The sequence below is a fragment of the Haliotis rubra genome, unplaced genomic scaffold (genome assembly GCF_003918875.1).
Source record: "Haliotis rubra isolate DU_JTF1 unplaced genomic scaffold, ASM391887v1 Scf1887, whole genome shotgun sequence".
NCBI classification, from domain to species: domain Eukaryota; kingdom Metazoa; phylum Mollusca; class Gastropoda; order Lepetellida; family Haliotidae; genus Haliotis; species Haliotis rubra.
Window position 1 is genome coordinate 75347 of NW_025765877.1, and position 18333 is coordinate 93679.

The 18333-nt window shown below is 40.9% G+C and overlaps 1 protein-coding gene across 1 annotated transcript; it reads left to right on the forward strand.

Moving 5' to 3' along the window:
• The first annotated feature begins 12562 nt into the window (after positions 1-12562).
• On the forward strand, positions 12563-17802 carry LOC124274175. The gene is made up of 4 exons (XM_046709486.1): positions 12563-12614; positions 14525-14636; positions 15198-15358; positions 17734-17802. The coding sequence occupies exons 1-4, from the start codon at positions 12597-12599 to the stop codon at positions 17764-17766; spliced, it is 324 nt and encodes a 107-aa protein (XP_046565442.1). The 5' UTR covers positions 12563-12596; the 3' UTR covers positions 17767-17802.
• The last annotated feature ends 531 nt before the right edge of the window (positions 17803-18333 follow it).

The following is an 18333-nucleotide window of genomic DNA, read 5'->3' on the forward strand; positions in this document are numbered from 1 at the left end:
TTTGCAGTTGGTTCCCGGCGGATATACGATTTATCAAACACAATAAATGCTATGTAGCGGTAACAGGTGTACCCTTACCAAGAGAAATCAGTGATCTGTAATATAAAGAACGAAGAATGAGTGTAAAGCTGATCTACTGGGCCCCAGATAGAAGACAAAGACTCCAATGTCCAGCGGTTTCCTGAAACAGGGTAATTTAAACTGCATATATCATAAACGTCCATTGACCCCTTAGCATCAGATTGATATCTGTAATACGGATCATCTGTATATGTCGCAAGTGCCAGGTGTCCCATTCGTAATTGTATTCGTGTGGTGTGGTGTGTGTCTCTGTGTGTGTCTCTCTCTCTCTCTCTCTCTCTCTCTCTCTCTCTCTCTCTCTCCCTCTGTCTGTCTGTCTGTGTCATTGTTTTTGAAGCAACTTCAGTGGTTTCAAGTCGTGCTGGTCTACTGGAAAACAAATTGAAAACGAGGACTCAAAATGTCGGCCAGTTTCTTGAAACAGCCTCATGAGCGTCCATTGACGTCATCTGTGTGTTGATGTTGTTTGCATTCGTATAAAGATATAATGACCTATAGATTTTAATATGACAAATATATAGATATGACAAGGTCACGTTGTTCAGATAAAGATATTGTCTGACCAGAAAAGAGAGATGTTCTTAACATTGTACCTCTATTTCTCACTGTTCTTGATCTGCCACTGATTCGCACCAAGAGGAGTTCCAGGAGGTCTTTTACTTCTGTGAAACACCGATTGTCAAATACTCCATATGATGACAAAATACATAACATAGGATATCTATATCACGAGACTGTATAACTATGATAATTTATAGAAAACGAATGATAACAGAAAGTTGATAGTACAGAGATATTTCACTTAGCTGCAATATATAACTGGCATTTTATGATAAGCCTAGTAATTTATCATTTAATACTTCATAATTCTAGGGTAACCATTCCTCGTGAATAATTTAAAACATAAACACCTAATGTTACCTATGTGTGGAAATGTGATCCTAAAAGCATATCATCTACATTGCATGCCAATGAAACCATGTAACCTCATTTAAATTTAGTAGATAGTAGTATTTCATGAATCGAAAACAACACAATTTAATTCTAACTTATGCTAATGCTCCATTTTACAAGGGATTTATCTTACTGATACATTTACAATAGGAGATAACCGAAATTAACACATATAAGTCTTATAATGTTATTCATATTTTCATATCTCTTGGCAATCTGTATATAAGCATGTTATATTTCATATATAATATACTCAACAAAATTAGAAATTGACTCCCACATTTTTGGTAATATTTCAGAGAGGGTCGTTTGTCCTTCTGTAAAATCAAACTGGACAAAACTCGTCGACGTACGAAAGGTGAGGACGCTGTTGATTAAATGCTTACCAAAGTGTAAACAAAGAGGTCTCACCTGGGATGAAAATAGTCCCGAGACAGTGAAGCATTATTTAGTTGATATCAAACAAAACTTTAGAAGAGCAGTGCTTGAGAAGAAAAGCTCATTTTCTCTAATTAAACTTTTGGATGAGAAACATAATTTAAAAAACTCTCCACAAGGCTGTTTGACAAAAGGTATGATTTCAACTTTCCAACAGTCAACTTCCCTTTCATGTCAAGCAATAGTTCCAACCTTTGGTGTTAACATTTCACAACTTTTGAGGTACTATCGAGCGTGCTCTTATTATCAGGATTTCAAAGAGCGTCATACCACTCTTGCTCAGAAGTTGTTTGATCAAGGTTACAACACCCAAGAGGTTTTATGGTAGACATGTGGTGGACATTTCAAAATGTGATGCATCATTGACAAATGTGTCCGATGCAATTACCGAATTATTTCAGGTGAACAATTGAATAGACTTAGCATATATTTATGATAGTGCCACCGGTGGGTCAGGTTACCCTGACCATTTTGTGAACACCTGGTATCATCACTTCTTCTTAGTGATTCATAACCACATGCTCTGTCATCGTATCGCAAGGTGACAATTACTGAATTGTCTGGTTCCAGACGCGATTTGTTTACAGCTGTAATCCTGCTGAAACAAATATATACTCATCATTTCGTCACAATTGTACAATCGACTCTGGTTTTAGCAGAGATTTCTTATGGAAGTGAAATGATTTTGTCGCTTATATATACGGATTAAAGTCAGCGAATAATATTAGTCTTTAGGGCTGCATCGGGGGGAAAAATTGGATATGTTATAAAACAATCTAGTATACACAGTGAGTGAGTGAGTGAGAGTGAATATTTAACGTCAAATCGGCAATATTTCAGCCATATCGAGTATACACATAGATTTGTATGTAAAGCCATGTTAACAGGGTGGGTGGGGTTTAACAGCTTTTTTCTCGAATGAGTAATTGCTTTTCAGCAATAAAATAGTATTCACTTCTAAATACAAACTATCACTTATGTTCTTGCTAAGTTAGGCCTTTAAAAAAAGGTCCAAGTCGATCTGAAAACCAAACACCACACCATACTACACTATACGTCTTGGTGGAACATCAGTTCTGATCACAGGTTTTAGAATAGTTGGTAAATGGTCACTTCCACAGAGCTCATCTATTACTGACCATTCACATTTACTTATGTTTCCTTCTTGAGGTGTTTTTTTTAAACGGTTTAACATTGGTATACGTCCAGCAATAATCTCGTCCTTGCCCACATCTGACAAATGACAAGCTAGGACTCTTATGCTACCTCTGCACAAGTGTCTTCTGCACTGAAACAGCAACTATTATATGTTGAGACAATGTACAGTATATATGTCATTTGGGTCTACAGTGTATATATGTTGTGGCAGTTTACAGTGTGTACATATGTATATATAGTAACAATCACTTGTATAATTATCGATATATTCAGATTTGTGTCGTAAGCAGCCCTATTCTTTGTCGCGTGCACACCTCTTCATCGTATCATTGACCCAAAGCAATATATCACTCTGTCAAATTTAATACTGAAAAATAGTATGTTGCAGATAAACATATTTTACAAAAACTAATCTAGATCTAACATCTCTATCTAATCGAATACGATTATCAGATATTCCAACTCTCTGCTATATAATTGTGCTATATAATTGTACTGTATAACTGCACAGAACTGCGGAAGTGCAATTCTTATGCAGAGATATACCCTGCAAAAAATACAGAAACACAAAAGTGGTTTTCAGATGCATGCTTTACGTATTATATAAATAGACAACAAATTATAGTAAATTGTTCACATTTAGCACAAATCCTTATTACTGACATAGCTTTCATTACAACTGGAAAGAGCTGGTCTCCATGTTCCTGAAGGAGAGTGGAACCAATCCCCACATCTGAGGCATCAGTTAGTAGATAAATCATCCTTGTAAAGTCTGGAAGTTTCTCTCTAAAGTATCACACGCATTTTGTTGTGATGGGTCCCATCGCAGATGATAGGACTGTGTTTCTTGGTAATATCTGTCAAAGGTACAGCAAATGCAGCAAAAACAGAAATACATTTTCGATAGTAACTTGCTAAACCAATGAAAGAACAAAGTTCCTTCTTCATTCTTGGTTCATGTGGCTCCCCAATCTTCTGGATTTGGACAGACTTCAGTGAACCACTTCCGGTGTCATGCCTGAGAAACACTACTTCACACTGTCCAACTGACACTTTGTAGGTCTAAGTGTCAGCTTGGCATGTCGTATTTTAGTGAGAAACTATCTCTGTATTATCAAATGTTCATTCCAAGTTTCCGTACAGATCAAGATATCATCTGTCAAATTTACTTAACTCGGAATTACTGCTAACAGTCACAAGAAAATAATGATGATTTACAAACATTTACAATTTATAAAAATCATACTTACAAAAATTCACACATTTTGTAAAGATGATATTTACACAGCTTTAAATGTTTGTAAATTTAGGAAGGTTTTTACCACTACTTCTTTCAATTTCCCTTCTTCCCAAGGATCCCCTGTTTTAATTTCTCTCAGATGTGTATAGGAGGAGTGTATAGACTTAACTATTTCACGCATCTTCTGTTCTATTTGAGTTCATATTGTTGATTTACATAAAGCATCTTGCATGTGACACATTTATGCATGAAAACTGCAGGAACAAGCCGTATTTTAAAAGTATTCATTTGTGCTATCAACTAGGAACCAATTCTATAATTTGTATAACTTCACTCATCTGCATCCTTCTTGTTCTAAGTGTCGAAAATTGATATTGACTGTTATATGTTCCCCTACTATGGCTAGCATTTTCCAAAATACTGTTTTAAGTGCATGTTGTTATCCACAAAAGCGCAAATATAGTTAGTTGTTTAACCTGTCATTGTTCAGATAAATACAAATTACATACGGGTGTAGGGCAATTCCCCACCAGGTCATTACCCCATCTGCCATTCCCCCACCTGGACCTTTCTCCACCCAAGAATATTATTGCCTGGCCATTTTGCCGTCCTCTTTGAAAACACTTCCCAAAATTGATGAGTTAATTAGTGCATCTGAGTGAGTGAGTGAGTTTAGTTTTACGCCGCTTTTAGCAATATTCCAGCAATATCACGGCGGGGGACACCAGAAATGGGCTTCACACATTGTGCCCATGCGGGGAATCGAACCCAGGGTCTTCGGCGTGACCCCTCCGCCCTAGTGTTTCATTTCTCTGTTTCAGCACCCTTGTTATTCGCTATTTTTTACAATGTTTCATTTCACTCAAACTCAACGAATATTGAATCAGTTGCTTCATTGCATGTTCCAACATGTCGTTTAAAGTACCCATTAAGCACACAAAAAATTGCATTTACCTCAAAGTATAAATGACCTGACAACGTTTAAGTTTATAAATGAATCTCAAAATTAGGGGGTTCCCATACTTGTTGTTTGTGGTATATGTCCTATCATTACATGTGTCATTAAAGCATCATTTATGCCATTATAATGTTCTCAGATCCATTTCATCATATAGCATTTATTTTAATTGATCTCAGATTAAAACATCTCATACCAAAGTCGTGTAATCTTATTTCAGGTACTGAGAAATACTGATTTTGTACATATTAGATAGATTTTACACATCTATCGGTACCAGTTTGACCGCCTCCGTGTTGTAGTGGTTAGAGCGTCCGCCCGGAGAGCGGAAGGTCGCGGGCTCGATCGCCAACCGCGTCATACCAAAAGACGTTAAAATATGGTACTTGTTGGTCCCTGCCTGGCGCTCGGCATTAATGGGTACAACAAGGACTGGTCGGCTCGGAGTCAGTATAATGTGTCTGAGTGGGGTATTCATGCTTCACTGCGGCATGGTATCTCAGTGGGCTAGCACTCTAAAACCAGCTTCTGTCTGGGCTAGTACAAGCAGCCGCACATACACATACACACGTATGCACGTCGTCATATGAGCGAAATATTCTCAAGCACGACGTTAAACCCAATTTCACCTCACCTCACCTCGCCTCACCGGTACCAGTTTGACGTGTCTGGTCATGAGTTAACTAACATTGTGATTATATATTTTTTACCATTACATGTGTCATTAAAGCGTCATTTGTGTCATTATAATGTTCTCTGATCCATTTCATCATACAACATTTATTTCATTTAATGTTTTGAAGCTCATATGGTAAGGTTACAGGCCGGGAGAGCCACATTTCCAAAACAGATAGCCAAAATTGATGTGGCTCTCACGGCAATAGTTATGGTTGCGTGAACATGGAATGTGGCTCTCCTGGCTATGCTGTCAAAACATGCTTAGGGATTCAAAAAGGTTACCGTATTTACCAAAACAAGACATGTTTACTCATAATTTTATTCAGATCACAACCGTGATATGGTGGCATCCGAGCTCGTTGGCAACAGCGTTGTATGTTGACACCATCTGCAACATCCCAATGGCTCGTTCCCTCTCTTCAGCTCTTCGTGGCATATTTCTCGTACTGGTGTATCATATCATGCATTCTAGGCTCTCGTTATACCCTTTAGAATCATTCTATACGTGCAATGGATGCAAATACTGCTTGAATATTGCTACGTTTTGGCGATTGATATTGTTGTGTGTAAACAGAAAACTGAAAATGTTACTTTGCAAGCAAAAATGTTAACAAAGATCATTTTAGGTGTTCCTAAACACTTTTTCACAATATCAAAGACACGTTCACATAGTTTACCGGTACTGCTAAACACCACGCTTGTGAGTAGAAAAGATTATTCGTTTCTTGTGAAAACAATATTATACGTGGGGACACTCTTTTAACGGTTACGGTAATCCAGTAATTAATTAATTTCAGATACTGACCTATGCATGTGTAGTGACAGACTTCTGGGTGGTACTACTGGGTGGTACATGTGCTAAAGAGCCTAGATTTTCGATGCTCTCTCAGCGCTAAGATAGCCGTAAGTTAATATTAATGTATGACACTTACGACTGTCTTAGCGCTTAGAGAGCTTTGAACATCTAGACCCTGGCCTATGCATGTGTAATGACATACTTCTGGGTGGTACTACGGGGTACTACAGACACAACTCTACAAACATGTATCATTATGAACTGGGGCGGTGGGGTAGTCTAGTGGTTAAAGCGTTGGCTCGTCAAGCGATAGACCCGGGTTCGGATCCCCACATGGGTACAATGTGTGAAGCCCATTTCTGGTGTCCCCCGCCGTGATCTTTCTGGAATATTGCTAAAAGCGGCGTAAAACCAAACTCAGTCAGTCAGTCAGTCATTATGAACTATTTCAGATTCTGGCCTTTGCATGTGTAGTGTTGTATGGTGCTCAGTTCGAAGGGCTAGAATTCCCGACTCCCATGTGTTCAACAGATCCGCAATCAACTGTCAGCCCAGGAGGTGAGTGTCTGTCTCAGGTGTATACTCAGTACATACCACACTGTATACAAGCACTGGAGTATTATCATTCTAGCTTGGCTCGAAAGGCAGACGCAGTTTCAAATGATGACTGAAAAGAGTATGTAACTTGTAACACTGCATCCGTTGGGCTGTGGGGTAGCCTTGCAGTTAAAGCGGCCATGCCTTGGACCCACGTTTGATTCCCCTCATGGGTACAATGTGTGAAGACCCCAGCAATGATGTTACTGGAATATTGCGCAAAAGCTGCCTAGACCCCAACTCACCCATCAAGGCTGCCTAGACCCCAACTCACCCATCAAGGCAGCCTAGACCCCAACTCACCCATTCGCTTTACCTTGGAATGATGCCAGCAATCTGACTTAAACATAAATACATTTCTTGAAATTGTTGCATGTGAAATACTCATTCTACCTGTATGCCAGTCATTCCCCTACTTGTCTGTCTGTAATCATTCTACCCGTCATCATTTATGTCTTCGTATGCCAGTCAGGGGCGGATACAGCCTTTTGAGAAAAAGGGGTGGGTGCACAGTTCATTTTCACCCGTTTTCAGCATCATTTAATAAACTTTTAGGACAAAATGGGGTTGGGCCCTCACCCCACATACTCCCCACCCCTTCCGGATCCGCCTATGCCTGTCATCAGCCTTTTGTCCGTTGGTCATCGGTTTACCCTGTGTCTCCCACACACTTACTCCTCTGTCTGTCATCATATCCTTGTATGTCTGTCATCCCCACCTGGACTTTCATCATTCATTTGCCAACAGTATCTATTAGAGATTACGTTAAAATGATCAAGTGAAAGTCACACTATATCCAGCCCGGTATGCATTGTCTAACCTTAACCATGTACGTTATTTTCTGCTTAGGTTCACTGTTAGCAAATATTACACTTTGGAGAAGTACTAAGGATATCAGAGTTCTGCCTCTTGCGTAGATTGCCCCACCGTCAGCAACAGAAGCTGTCGAGTCAAGGTAGCAACCTGTTTTAGTGTGAGAAGCCAGTTCGTGGTGTCTCCAGCCGTGATATTGTTGGAAGAATGCTGTATTATCTTGATTCGTACAGAGCAGGGCCCAGATTTTCGAAGCTCTCTTAGCGCTGAAGAGATTCGGAAGTGCCACACATTAACATTAACTTACGACTATCTTAGCCCTAAGAGAGCTTCGAAAATCTTGGCCCAGATCACGTGATGCCACAGATCTGCTGTGTTGTAACACTGTATCACGTCATTTTGGTACAGATCCCAGACTACCTATTCTGCCCTCGGAGTTCGAAGTCCACGTGGAAGGTGCAACCATTGACCAGTCTATGACGGTGACGGCCGACGAGTATGTATCGGTGATCATTGGAGCATCGTCCCTGCAGGTGACGCAGGGTGGGAATAGCGAAACTGTTATTCTCAACACCAACACAAACGAAAGTTATCACATTTTCGGTGAGTAGTCTGCCCTTAGAGAATGTTATTCCATGTACACATGGGTAAAGTCTGGCATTTAAACTAAACTAAAAACACAAATTCCGGCTAACTTACCCTGCCAATGTTCCGAGCACAGGAAGCTGAACACATCAACCCCAGTTCCGCACCAAATGTCACCTACTGGAAAATATATGTACACGCATTAAGCATAAGTCATGGTTATGAAAATGACAGCACTAAATACTTACAATTGTGGTCAGTTTTAATACTTTACTGGATGGATGTGCTTTTGAAAAAAACAACCCATAAGAATCTTACACTATTTCATCCAATCACAGCTGTTCCATGTCTCTATTTCTTCAGATGTTTACATACGCTACTCGCTCAGGGAGCATGTGATTCTGATTTAGTGTAGTGGAACCTAGAGGAAAACGTCTTAGACTCTCGTTGTATGGCAGTGTTATTTATTGCGTAAGAAGTTTCTGGAAAGTACCACGGGGTACTGCAACAGGGCACAGGGGCCGTTCTATCACATTCTGATCGAGGGAGTTGATAAATCTTCTAGAGTCTTTTTTCGTTGGTATATAAGGGGAGCTAACTCTTGACTCCCAACTCACACTACATCTCAAGTTAAAAGACCCCACCGCCCCATTTCCCTGAGGGACATTTCCCCCTAACCTTTGGACTCAAAAAACCTCTCCCCTTCTCCAAAAGCCTTGATCTGCCTAAGACTGACTGACTGACTGAGTTTGATTTTTACGCCGCCTTTAGCAATATTCCAGCAACATGACGGCGGGAATCCGCCTAATTGCAAGACGTGTTATGTGTGTGTTATGCACTACACCTAAGTTGCGCATTCGCATCACCATATTGACACTGAGAACCGTTTCGTTAGTCTTGTATCTGAAATAATAGTTGTTTTTCAATACCACAGATTCAGAGTGTACCGTGTATAACAGGTCGACCGACGTTGTGGACGTGTTGAACGGGGGTTCGTCTGGCATGTCGTCAATGCCACATACATACTCCACGGCGTCTGTGCTCAAGTTCGCCCAGAAGTATGGCGAGGTTTGTTTCTTATGTTGTTGAAGAACAAGAACCAGGTCCTCTAAACGATTAGCTTCTGACCAAGAGGTAACCTGGGTAACCTTATCACAGAAGCAATACAGTGTGAGTAGCGTCGCATGCTTTTGTCAAATATTTAATATATAAATATTAAATATTTTTCTTGGTATAACCTATTTGGTATTATGATATTATTAATGTAAAGAGAATCTTATAACGAAAAAACCCTCAAAAAACAAGCCAGGCTTCAGTTTATGATATTAACATACGTATATGTCACTCCATATCCTCTGACCCGTGAAGGTCCGGGTTAGAATGAACCTTCAGTAACCCATGCTTGTCGTAAGAGGCGACAAACGGGATCGGGTGGTCAGGCTCGCTGACTTGGTTGACGCATGTCATCGGTTCCCAATTGCGCAGATCGATGCGCATGCTGTTGATCACTGGAGTGTCTGGTCCAGACTCGATTATTTACAGACCGCCGCCATATAGCTGGAATATTGCTGAGTGCGGCGTAAAACTAATCTCACTCACTTACTCCTTATCCTCTGACATTTCAAACACATGACATGATTATCCTTGTGTTATCATTGATCAAAATGATCAGGTAATTTTTTAGTGTGTTTTGCCACTTAAGCCCGTGAAAACATTTTTGGCAGGCAATTGAGATTGATGGTTTCTGGTGTTGACATTTTGAATTTCTATAAACGAGGACTGATTATAAAGAAGGATGGTTGTGTTGGCCGTCAAGTACCCGAACCAATTACTGGCATCAGTTTACATTTCAATAAGCCCATGAATGTTTTCCCATCATTTCCACATTTAACAAATGTGTTTCTAAAATGAATAAGAAAACTATTTATTAACTTCATCTTACACTAACCGTTTAGTTGCCTCCCTTTGTATTGCTGGAATCCGTTAAACTCAAATCGTTGATATACCATTATAACCAGGTTTTCAGATCAGTGCACATTATCACGAAAGCGTCACTTTGAGCATTCCCATCACATAAGCTGACTCTCTGACCCATAAAACACCGTTGAACTCCCATGTTTCCAGGTATATAAAGGCCAGACAACCGTTCGGGGCATTTCGTGTGATCACTGGCAGTGGTGCATGTACTGGGGGTTTCTCGGCGTCAACTTCACTCTCGACTACTACTTCTCTGGTAAAACACACGCAACACCCGTAACACACGCACGTACGCACGCACGCACGCACGTACGTGCATACCTGTATTTAGCTAATGGTTAAGGATATATCAATTCATTCACCCAATGAAATACTTTTCGAGAGTGCAACACAGCTTTTAAGTGCAAAAAAACAAGCAACGCACAGGGAAGCGAACATAAAGGCTTCAGTGGTATGGCGATCATTATTATCATTACCATTACAGGATATTTATGTAGCGCACATATCCACGCAACTAGTACATGCTCAAGGCGCTGGAGTGTTCCCTTGATCAACGGATGTCTTTTTTCTGGCATTATATTTTTTAATTTTTAACCAACGCAACTCCCTGGGGAGTATTCAACTCATGCAGTCTGTTAGGAGCAGCGAGTTATCACACAGCCTCATCCTTACAAGGTACTCATTTGCAGCTGGGTGAACTGGGACACATAGTCACAGTATTTTGTCCAGTGACACTGCACGTTACTATACCCGCAACTAGGTGTCTGCACGTGTTCGGGTGTGTACCATCTGGTCACCTACCATCGGATGAATGGGTTAATTTAAGTGCACAGGGTTGTGTACTGCACGCCAAGGGTTGTGACAATACTAAGAGCCTGCAAGTAATGTTAGCTCCAAGATTTATACACCCGGTCACAAGACTTCGATCCCGGTCACGGGTTCGATCACGGCACCTTTCGATTACTAGACCAGCGCCTTCGACAGGTCGCCTTCCTTGGCCCCAACATTGGGATGTTCAGCATAAATATGATTAATAGTTCGATACATGGATGTCTATTTTGCCCAAGGCGAAGTGGGCGAATATCGAGGATGTTAGGCAACTGTCTCAGCTCAAAGGTTACACCTGGTATATAGAAGATCCTTATGACTTGTTTCAGTTTTCAACTGGACAACAGCAGACGGTTCTCCTCGAATCCCGGTCAGGGCTGAAATCATCGGCTACCAGAATTTGCTGGGCCCCGGACCGGATTCGAGCTTTCATCATATATATGACTATACTGGCTTCAAGAGCTATCTCACTGACATATCAGTTTTTCAGGTTAGTTGTTTGGAATAGGAAGAGAGTGAGTATCTTATTTCGCCGCTTTTAGCAGTATTCCAGCATTATCACAGCGGGCTACACCAGCAATGGGCTTCACATATTTTACTCATATGGGGAATATACGTATACGGCGTGACGGACGGAGGCTTTGGCCACACGTCTACCCCACCGCCCTCGTTTGGTGAAAGAAACCGGAGGGAAACTATCGTGATCACTGGTTGATTATCTTGAGGGTTCCAGCGGTGATATATCGCTGTTTCTATCAAAGACAAAAACACGACTCTGTGTCAAAAATATCTGCTCCCTTTTACCAGCGTCAACTTTATTCATGAACACCTGTGCCTTTTACCAACACCAACTTTATTCATGAACACCTGTGCCTTTACCAACACCAACTTTATTCATGAACACCTGTGCCTTATACCAAAGTCAACTTCACTCGTGAACACATGCTTCGTTTACCAAACTAGAAAATGTATCGTGACCATTTGTTTCAGAGGGGTGACGTGGGCGCCCATTTAGCTCATGAACACCTGTGCCTTTTACCAAAGTCAGCTTTACTCATGAACACCTGCGCCTTTTACCAAAGTCAGCTGTACTCATGAACAAATGCTTCGTCTACCAAAATAAGAATGATTCAGAGGGGTGAAGTTGGCGCCCTATTTAACTCATGAACACATGTGCCTTTTACCAACGACAACTTCATTCTTGAACACCTTTGTTTCCAACGCGCACGTCACTCCTGAACTTTCTTCATCACGTTTGTTCAAAAGAGTTGTCCTTCTTTTATCACGCCTATGAAACAAATGCTCATGATACATTTAATTACTTTTACACATCGAATTATCTGCCAATATATATTGAGGTTTTACCAACTGTACCTCGTAATGTTTAGACGCCAGTTGGTGTGGCCTATGAAGGCCGCCGTCAGACACGCCGCATGCCGCAGCTGAGGCAAAAGTACCGGTACAGACAGGAGGTGACACATCTCAGCGAACAGATGGTTTACCAAGAAGACGTGAGTTGGTTTTGATTTGTTCGTTGTTTAACGCCGCACCCAGCAATGTCCCAGCATTTTTTGTTTTGTTTTTTTGCGGCGGTCTATCAACATATCCATATCCTTCACATATCCATGTTGGGAATCAAACCCGGGTCTTCAGCTTGACGAGCAAACGCTTTAACCACTAGGCTACCCCACCGTCCCTGGTCATCATGAAAATAAATCACATTTCTGGTCGAGTTCCCAGAAACAAACTATGTACAATTCCGCAAATCAAAGTCAATTTGTAAAACGTCGAGGACGGAGACGTCTCAGTTTCGATTATCTGCCTATTACTTGCCTATTATCTGCCTATTATGTACCTATTATTAACAGATTATTTGGGCAAAGGGCAAAAACAGCGGGTAGGCTAAATGAAGAGTTCAATGGAAATCACCTAGTGTTCGTGAACTTCCGAAAGGAAAAAGCGAGGCTTGTGTCTAAAAACATCTTGAAATTTTGAAAGCAGATAACAGAAATCAGTCACGCTGTTTCTTGAATTGTTATGATTAGTGATTTTACCTTTCCTCACACATAAATGCCGTTTTCTGATTGGCTGAAAGTTCTTCTAATATTTTCAATGTACCCAGCTTACAAGCTCGTAACATTTTCGATGTTACCCGCTGGGAATGCCGAACTGTGGGATTCGTTTAGTACTTCCTGTTTGGTAATTCTCTATCTCGAACAATTGAGTCACGCATGATGTACGGAAATTACCGATGTTTTGCGAATGCAGATCGATGGAAGGGAGATAACTCTAAATGTATTTTTCGTGTCTGCCGTTGTCGGTAATGGCTAATTGCCTAACTCTGGTACTAATTATTATGATCCTACACCTGTTCTTCAAAAAAGTTCAGAATTAAACATTGAGGTGTTCAGTAAGTTAAATACGTTATTCACTGGTCCCTCGGGGCCCATGGGTTGAGGTACCCTCTAAGTTTTTTCGGAGGCAGGGAATATAAACAGACATAGAGGGTACATCGACCCATGTCCTCTTCGTGACCAGTAAACAACTCATAATATATATTTATTACCCACGTGGTCAACGTATGGGTGGTTGCATACTAATCTCGTACGTTACACGAGTGTCGTATCGCGTTGACCTGTGTCGTAACAACTTGACCTGAGATTCTAACGATTTGATTGGATAACCGATGACCTCTCAATCAGGTCACATTCTGACGTTACTATTTTTTCATTCATAACAAACGCGTGAATTCATTCATTCTACAACTTAAATGCATTGTGGGAATGTAAACATTGCGAACGTTGCCCGTCGCTGTTTAATTGTGAGTCGAACTGAGACATTATATCCGTTGAAAAACATAAACGCAATGTTTCCACCAGTGATGTTAGCCGAAGGAAGCAACTGGAAACCAAGAAACGAGATGCTGCGGAGTAGTTTACTGTAGGAGGCTGTACTAGGCGATGACAACTGACATGCATCGTGACGTCGGTTACCAAGGCAGTGACGTCATTGCAGTGTGACGTCACGCAAATATTGTACTACCGTACAAAATCTTCCGCAACCTCTTTATGAAACCGGTTTCGGTTTGAAACCAAAAACATAACAAAAATACGCTTTTTTGTGAATTTAATGCATGTAAGACGTGGGTAATAAATAAAATACCACACTCGGTATTATTACATACGAATTACACGAAACTCGTGACCTTCCTATGCTTTCGCTTTCGCTCGGTCAGATACCATAGGAAGGACACTCGTTTCGTATAATTCGTATGTAATGAGATCTCGTGTAGTATTCTCTATATATCTCCACTGAAAAAAAAATACTCTATTTCTGTCCTTTGCCGATCATATTGACTGTTTAAACATAATTAAGACTGCTCTGCAGAAATCATAATGACGAACCGGATTGTGTGTGATAGGTGTGGTATGACTACAACCTCCAACTCGTCCGCTGGGACCACCGCCCCACACACAAAGACAACCACTACAACACCCTGGACGCTATCACCGAGATTCACGACTTCAACACAGGTGTACATATGCCCCAGGGACCTGGGGGAGAAGAAGGGATGGTAGAAGTGGATGGTGTGTGTGTGTGTGTGTGTGTGTGTGTGTGTGTGTGTGTGTGTGTGTGTGTGTGTGTGTGTGTGTGTGTGTGTGTGTGTGTGTGTGTGTGTGTGTGTGTGTGTGTGTGTGTGTGTGTGTGTGTGTGTGAGAGAGAGAAAGTGAGGAACAGAGGGTTGACGGGAAAAGCTAGCGACAGGGTTAAATGAACAGGTTAATGGCTCCAAGGATTGATACGTCTGTGAAACATGGCTTACGGTTTAAACATATATGAAGGGATGCATTCATAAAACATCATGCACTTAATATTGCATGTATAAAAGATGCAGTACATTTGTTTTTATATAAAACAACCATACAATCACACTGTTGACCAAGTGAGATGTATAATTTCATAATTTCAGCAGAATTATTTTCTTTCTCCAGTCAGTACGTTTCCATGTTGACGTTTTTTATGTGAATTTTATTAAAAATTTCAGATTGTTTGTCCATAACAACGCTATAACAATGTTGACGCTTATATTTCAGGAGTGGCTTATGTTATTTACAAAGACTTCCCTCGCTGCAACATCTTTCCCATACAGAACAATACCTGGGATGCAACTAGAAATACGTCAACGTCATCACTGAGACTGAAGCAGCCAGAGGAAATGTTCAGCCTGGATTCATCGTATGCTTATTCAGGACAGGTACGTTCTGTCCAGGACAGTTAAGCTCTGTTCAGCACAGGTACGCTCTGTTCAGGACAGGTACGCTCTGTTCAGCACATATACGCTCTGTTCAGGACAGGTAAGTTCTGTTCAGGACAGGTAAGCTCTGTTCAGGACAGGTAAGTTCTGTTCAGGACAGGTACGTTCTGTTCAGGACAGGTAAGTTCTGTTCAGGACGGGTAAGTTCTGTCCAGGGCAAGTAAGCTCTGTTCAGGACAGGTAAGTTCTGTTCAGGACAGGTACGCTCTGTTCAGGACGGGTAAGTTCTGTCCAGGACATGTAAGTTCTGTTCAGCACATATACGCTCTGTTCAGGACAGGTACGCTCTGTTCAGGACAGGTAAGCTCTGTTCAGCACATATACGCTCTGTTCAGGACAGGTAAGCTCTGCTCAGGACAAGTAAGCTCTGTTCAGAACAGGTAAGCCTTGCGTTAAACGGCTCCATCCATCGTTTATGTTGATTCCTTAAGTCTTTTCCTTCAAACTTGCTCCCCAATACACGAATTATCATTTCGTTGTGTAGAGCTATGTCCTTCAGACATGCCAGAAATATTTGACCATGGGTTTTAAAACAGATTTGCGATTACATTTCAAGGTTTAACAACACCATACATGTGCCCGAGGGTTTACTTCAGGCTGTTAATGTCTATGAAATATGAGATTTCAACCTTGAACTGTTTTGTCCTAGAGAAGTGACACCCTGGAATATTGTTCAAAGGGGAATTAAAGCAGACTATTTCACTCGCTTAAACAAGCCCTATAATGCCATGCTTCACTTCATCTCCCAACTTACTTTTTTATTCTCCTTGTGCCCCCCTCTTCTTCTTCCCACTCGCCCTCTCTTTCGCTCTGTTCAAACAGCACCCGCGTACGAGTATGAGCCTGGAAGGCGGAAGGTTGAAGGTTCGATGCTCTGGTCGCGTCGTGGCATGAGACGTGCCACAATTGTTATGCCCTGTTATCTGACTCGGGGCTTGGCATTAGGTGTATTAATCAAAGACAGTGGACTTTATCTTACTTTCATGTAAAATACCTCAATTTCATTGGTCAATGACGATTTAACAATATAAGTTGTGTGCTTCTCTCGAGGGGAATACGGTCTGATGTTTGCATCTTTGTAGCAGTGTTACCCGAGCCGGTAGCTGAGAAGGTGTATTGCTAACAATCGTATGACGTCATAATCTGACGTATGCAATGCACGAAACCCGTTCCATTAGCTGTTTTTTCAGTTCACTATGTGCACATTTATTTCACTGACTTTCACTTCTTTATTTAAATTATTCATACATTGAATCGTTTACACACTCAACCTAAACAATATTAACTATTTTTATAGCAGTGTTTAGCTTGTGAGAATATGTTTCACTGAATTTAAATATCCAGTCGAGGGGCAGACGCCATTTTGCTACATGTCATATAGTCGGTACATTCGTGACCCAGTCTTGTTATTCCGGGACAAGACGAGTCTTCTTGGAGGTTACGGAAAGGAGCGAGTGGTGACGAATGATAGTCGGTAGCGAGCTTATCGATTTTCAAAATAAAATAAAGTGATATTTTGTACATTTGACATGGCGGTAAGATAAATACGTTGTAAACATCTCCCTTGGGTACTACGGTCTGATGTACACTCGTGTCTGTGTCACCCGAGCCGATAGGCGAGGGATGATGATACTGCTACAAAAAGGCGTACATCAGACCGTATTACCCGAGGGAGAAGTTTCCAACGTATTTATCTTACCGCCATGTCAAATGTACAAAATATCATTAACCTGCGTCATAGTATCTCAGTGGACCAGCACTGAAATAGGGCATTATCATTTCTGTTATAACCTTTATATTGATGTCTTCACTTGACAGCTGGTCCTGACTTTTTTCGCTACTGTCCTGGTTATGTTTACTAACAACGGGATCATATTGGTATGGACGAATATTTGTAAGCCACTGAGCGAACGTTCATACGTATTCAAGCTCTACGTTGGTGTTATTGTCTGGCGATGCCATCGTGAACTTCTAGACTCTATACGTAAAGAGCAATCTGCTGCATGTCAGCCGGCTACTATGACGTCAGGTCACGTGATAACAACTCTGCTCATTAATTCTCGGTAGTTTCCGGAAAGAGAGTAGTCTTTTAACGGGGTCTTTTTGCTATTAATATTGACTTTTGAAAAAATATTTCTTCTTCACGTCGTTTGATATGCCTTAAAAGTGATTCAATTATAATATTTTACTGTATGTCTCCTTTAAGTGTCTGATATATTTTCCAACCCAGAGAGAGTTATAGCTATGATTAACTTTGACTTCAATAGTATTATCTATTATGAAGATATATGGATTAGTCTTTCACTCCTTCCCAGCGAACAGTCCGTGGAATGGCCTGTGATGTGTAATCAGCGGTTCGGGCGGACTATGAGAGTCTCCGTGGTCTTAATGTCACATTTGAGATCTATTTCATGAGCGTAAGTTTACAAACATTTCACAACGTATTTACAGAAGATACGGAAACAATATACCAGCGAAAGGTCGTCATATGTTAGTCTTTCACAACATTTTACATTTTAACATGTCCAATGTTATTCTTTAAATACTTGCTTCAATCATATAATTCTTCGTTACGGGTGAAGCATGCTCCGTCTTCTTGTTGTAAATAATTGTATAACCTTCTTTTACAAAACCCTGATTGTACATCTGTGACATCTGCAGCATGACTGGCATAGTGCTAACGACATCGGCACCGACCCCGACAGCACGGACACGCCTGTCAGACTATACATAACAGAACCAACAGTAAGTTTATTTTTTGTCATCTGCGTTGTGTGATCTAGTGAGACAACGCATTTTATATTATGAAGATATGCCGCTTGTCTTACAAATCAATATGACCAGGCGCGTAGCAAACCATGTTGTTCATGTAAGCCCGCTAGGTTGCAAAGCTTTATATACTCACACTTTGCTAA